This window comes from Rhinopithecus bieti, unplaced genomic scaffold (genome assembly GCF_001698545.2).
Source record: "Rhinopithecus bieti isolate Rb0 unplaced genomic scaffold, ASM169854v2 scaffold_1599, whole genome shotgun sequence".
Classification (NCBI taxonomy): Eukaryota; Metazoa; Chordata; class Mammalia; order Primates; family Cercopithecidae; genus Rhinopithecus; species Rhinopithecus bieti.
In genome coordinates this window covers 6,759,665-6,764,801 of record NW_016804139.1, presented here as the reverse complement: position 1 = coordinate 6,764,801, position 5,137 = coordinate 6,759,665, and the positions used below count along the sequence as shown (strand labels likewise).

At 43.8% G+C, this 5,137-nt stretch overlaps 1 protein-coding gene across 1 annotated transcript in view; it reads left to right on the top strand.

The window, feature by feature from the left end:
• The first annotated feature begins 4,231 nt into the window (after window positions 1-4,231).
• LOC108526181 (trypsin-2-like) overlaps window positions 4,232-5,137 on the top strand; it is a 7,513-nt gene continuing 6,607 nt past the window's right edge. Inside the window, exon 1 of the mRNA XM_017866832.1 lies at window positions 4,232-4,313. Within this exon, the coding sequence (XP_017722321.1) occupies window positions 4,232-4,313 (82 nt within the window). The remainder of the gene's footprint in view (window positions 4,314-5,137) is intronic.

Sequence of the window (5,137 nt, the reverse complement as noted above, 5' to 3'; positions counted from 1 at the left end):
GTACTATTCACCTGTGGGGCCAGACTAAAGGGCAAAGAAGCAGAAAGCTGCAGCTGTGTCCACTGCCACGGTTTAGGGCCTCCTTCTCACGGGGGTTCCGAAGAGCTCCACCTCAGCCTTCACACAAAACATCTCCTTCTGGCTGAACTACAGCCAGGCTGGAGTGCTGTGGCATGATCTCTGCTCACTACAACCTCTACCTCCTAGGATGAAGTGATTCAGCCTCCCAAGTAGCTGGGGTTACAGGCACCCGCCACCATGCCCAGCTAATACCTTTTTTCTTTTTTTCTTTTTTTTGTTTGTTTGTTTGTTTTTTGTATTTTTAGTAGAGACAGGGTTTCAACATGCTGGATAGGCTGGTTTTGAACTCCTGACCTCAAGTGATCCAAAGTGCTCAGATTACAGGTGTGAGCCACCACTTCTGGCCCAGGGCTCATTTTTTAAAAAATAATTTCAACTTTTATTTTAGATTCAGGGGGTACATGTGCAGGATCGTTACACGGGTATATTGTGTGATGCTGAGCTTCAGGGCACAAATGATCTCATCATGCAGACACCGAGCAAAATACCCAATAGTTAGTTTTTCAGCCCTTTCCACCCTCCCTCTCTCTTCCTTCTAGTAGTTGCAGTGTCTACGGTTCCTATATTTATGTCCATGTGTACCCAATGCTCAGCTCCCACTTATACAGGAGAACATGATATTTGGTCTTCCGTTCCTATGTTAATTTCCTTAGGATTAGGGTCTCCAAGCAGAACCATGTTGCTGCAAAGGATATGATTTCATTCTTCTCATGGACGCATAGTATTCCACGGTGTATATGTATCACATTTCCTTTATCCAGTCTACTGCTGATGGCCCCCTAGGTTCATTCCATGGCTTTGCTACTGTGAATAGTGCTGTGAAAGATGTTCAAGAGCATGTGTCTTTTTGGCAGAACAATTATTTTCCTTTGGGTAAATGCCCACTAAAGGAATTGGTGGGTGGAATTGTAGTTTTGTTTTAAATTATTTCAGAAAACTCCAAAATGCTTTCTGCATTAATTTTTCCATGAACTAATTTACACTGAGGCCAACAGTGTATAAGCCTTCCCTTTCTTCTGCAGCCTCACCATCTTCTAATTTTTTGACATTTTATTAATAGCCATTCTGTAGCCAAGTGCTTTCAAGGCCAACGTGGGGAAGAGTCACAAACATCCCTTTTCCAGAAGAGAATTCTTGCCTGCCCACTGGTAGAATTCTTGTTTTCATCAGTCTTTCATTGTTTAGTTTTCGAAGAAAAACCAAAGGTAAAGTGGCTTACCTTTACCTTCCACACCTGAACCAGTTTGCAGCCACCAGAGCCTGCTGGGAAGGGGTCCGTCCAGCATGCATTGATCTTGTCACCTGGAATTTGACAGATCAACAAGCCCCATATCAACCGACCACACAAGTGCCCATCAGCACTTGTCCTTTCAAGGGACTAGCTCAATTCTGGCTCTGCAGACACTGGCAGACACAGGACACAAACCCTGGGTCTCTGTGGGCTTCCCTCATCACCCAGGGCCACAGTGGGCTGTCTGTCCTGGCCAGAGACACAGCAACATTCTCTTAAACTGAAATGAAGCATAAATCCACTTCACCAATAATCATCTCAGGGCACAGTCCCTGCCGCCTTCCTCGGGGATTTTAACATTCACATGTCTCTGACCCAAACAGGTAGGTAAGATCTGACTTGAAAGGGGGGAAATCGGGATGAATTGGGGTATCAGGAAAGGATCCGCAAGTGCTTTTGTATTGGGATAGGCGTCCACATCCCGAACTGTACCTGGAGATGGAGAAAAATGCAGGAGATGAGAAGAGAAGAAATGGACGACAAAGTGGCTGGAAGTGATTGAAAGCTTCTCTCATGGTTCTTTCTGGCTCTGGTTGCTTTGTCAAGGTCTTACGTGCAGACAGGGCCGGCTGTGGCTTGTAGCTGCTGCACTGGGAGGTGGAAGCCTCACTTTACCTCCAGAAAACTCATTTGATCATCTGTAAAATGATCATTTGATCATCCATAAAATGTAAAATCCCAAAGTGGTTGTCATGATAAAATGAAAAAAACATTCTTAACTTATATGAGTTACATGTTATATAGTAAGCTACGTGGTATATAGTAAGCACACAGAAATGATTCACTGTTATCATAATTGAAGGACAGTGGTTTGGTGTGCTAAGCACTAAACACAAACCAGAAAGATATCTCAGAGAAGTAGACAAAGAAATCTATAGTTCAGAATGAACAGTACCAAGAATGGCAAGTCCTCCAAATTGAGCTTGGGCAGCTAGATCTGGGCCTATCCTACACATCTGAGTCTACAGTATGAGGTAATAGTCTCCACCTACAGCTGTCTTCTCTACCTGTAAGGTCATTCCCTTTTGAAGAAAACTGACCTCAGACTATACTGTGATCATTTAAGGAAGAGCACAAAATACTGGAGAAGGCTAGTCTTCAAGCTCTAGATACAAATTCCTCATATTCTTGGGTGTTGCCTTTCAAACAGAGAGTGAAAGCCACAAGCACTGATCCAAAAATCCCCTTTTCCAAAAAAGAATTTCCATCTTCTACCAAGGTTCACATCCCTGTTTAGGGCACACTGGTGTCTACGGTTGCTAGAGGAAGAGTCTCTCCTTATTTTCTAACGTAGGAGTTCTGCAAAAACGCCATGACACGGGGACAAAATGAAACAACATGTTTAGGGACAACACAGGAAAAGCCCATATTATCAATGCTCCAAAACCTGGCTACCTCAGCCTTGGCCAGTTATTCGTGAGCAGGGAGGTGTGTCATCTAAATGGTAGTCATGGCCTGGATGGGTCTGGAACTGTGGCAAGGTAAGGCTCTGAAACAAGGTGCCAGGAGAAAGAGGAATTTAATCATCTATTTCTGCCAGGAAGAAAAGTACCAGGAAGGAATCAGATGTACAGTTTGTCCTCTGGGGACCTCTGTCTTGATCCTCAATAAATCTCCTTTTAGATGCCAGCTGCAGCACTTCCCACACTTCACAACGCTCTCCATGGCTTCCATTAAACTTATGGTCAGCTCTGCTAAGATCTGTATTCTTGGGCAAGACAGAATCCTTCTGAATTGCATTGTCTTCCTCTACAAATGGAAATAATTTTGCTTTGCACAAATCATAATTAGCATGTTTGTAGGAAGTTAAACTGTGAAACTCAGCATAAATGAAAAGCAATGTACCACTGTTGCTTATGTGAAAACTCTTGTAAAACTGTCAGACACCATGCACCATCTAAATACAGCAGTGTTAGATATGAGTCTATCAGTGATTAGAGGGGGTATGGGGTGGAGAGGGTGTCTCCTGGCTATGGGAAAGCTGGCTTGGTGGCCATGCCAGGAGCTAAACCCGAAGGATCTCTGTGTGTCCTCTCAACTCCACTGGCCCCACTTTGGCATTTTTTCCGATTCCCTCTGGTTTCCATTTGCTTCCTCCCTCTATCCCCCTGGCATGTCCAATTTTACCACCAAGTTTCTGAGCTTTGCTCATTTGGTTTACTGTCTCCAGAATATCCCTGCTTCTTTTACCTTTCAAAGAATTCAAACTTGAACTCTGCTCACTCCTGCCCATCACCAACCTGAACTCTGAGTTGCTGAGAAGGGAAAGCACCCTCATAAGGAAGCTCCTTTTTTCCTTACATCATTAGACTTGCGCAGAGACAGCATTCCCATCTCCACACTGCTCTGGCCAAGTTGTGCCTCAGTCAATTACACAATTGTGTCTTAGTAGCCTTGGTAGGGCCCAAATCAGGATATTGTCTGGGAAGATTCACTTTGTACTGAGTCCAGCATAATCTCACTGCATCTAAGACAGAAAATTCTAGACATACCACTCCACATCTTCGTTATTGAACCCAGTATGTGACCTATTTACCACGTGCTCAAATCTCTACCTACTGCTGATTTTCAGATCAGATCATAACCCAGATTTACCATGGTCCAAAGTCTTGGATTTGACATGCCCGCACACTGACTGGAGAGAAGCATCTTCATTTTCACAGGAACGAGCCTTAGATAAGACTTTCCTCCTCTCTTGGGGGCTCCAGGATACTGAAAGGTTCATACTCTGACATCTGATCAGGGGCCATGTCATTCTGGTTCACGCTGTCAACCCTGAGCAGGTGGGTCAGTGTGCATCACCCTGAGTGCAGGTTGCCAGGGCAACTGTGAGGCTACATGAAGAGAACCTATGACAAGATGCACATGAGACAGACAAATGTCTTCACATTGAAGAAGGGGAGGAGTGCGCCATTGGTTTTCCATCCTCCAGATGCACTGAGTAAGTTCCTAACTAACCTGTGCCCCTCCTTCTTTGCAGCACTTCCCATCCTTAAGCCTTGGTAGGAAGGAGAGCCATCTGGAAGCCTAGAATTCTATGGAATGTGAGTCTCCCTTCTCCTTATCCATTAGTGTTGGTATTCTTGTTCCCAGAGTCTTGGATTTGACATACCTGCACACTGACTGGAGAGAAGCATCTTCATTTTCACAGGAATGAGCCTTAGATAAGACTTTCCTCCTCTCTTGGGAGCTCCAAGACACTGAAAAGCCAAGCTTGTTACCAACGCTTGTCCTTCCTTAAGTACATTAAATACATCCCCAATAGTTAAAAGGATTCCTAAACAGCCAGGCCATTCTCCCTTCTTCTAACCTTCATCTCCTAGGACTAAGAAAGCCCAGCTGTTTCTTGCCTTCTGCTAGCTTTTGAATGTGTTTGCTCTTGCTTCTCTAGTTCTTTTAATTGTGATGTTAGAGTGTCAATTTTAGATTTTCCAGCTTTCTCTTGTGGGCATTTAGTGCTATAAATTTCCCTTTACACGCCGCTTTAAATGTGTCCCAGAGATTCTGCTATGTTGTATCTTTGTTCTCATTGGTTTCAAAGAACGTCTTTATTTCTGCCTTCATTTCATTATGTACCCAGTAGTCATTCAGGAGAAGGTTATTCAGTTTCCATGTAGTTGAGCAGTTTTCATTGAGTTTCTTAGTCCTGAGTTCTAGTTTGATTGCTGTGGTCTGAGAGACAGTTTGTTATAATTTCTGTTCTTGTACATTTGCTGAGGAGTGCTTTACTTCCAATTATGTGGTCAATTTTGGAATAACTGTGAT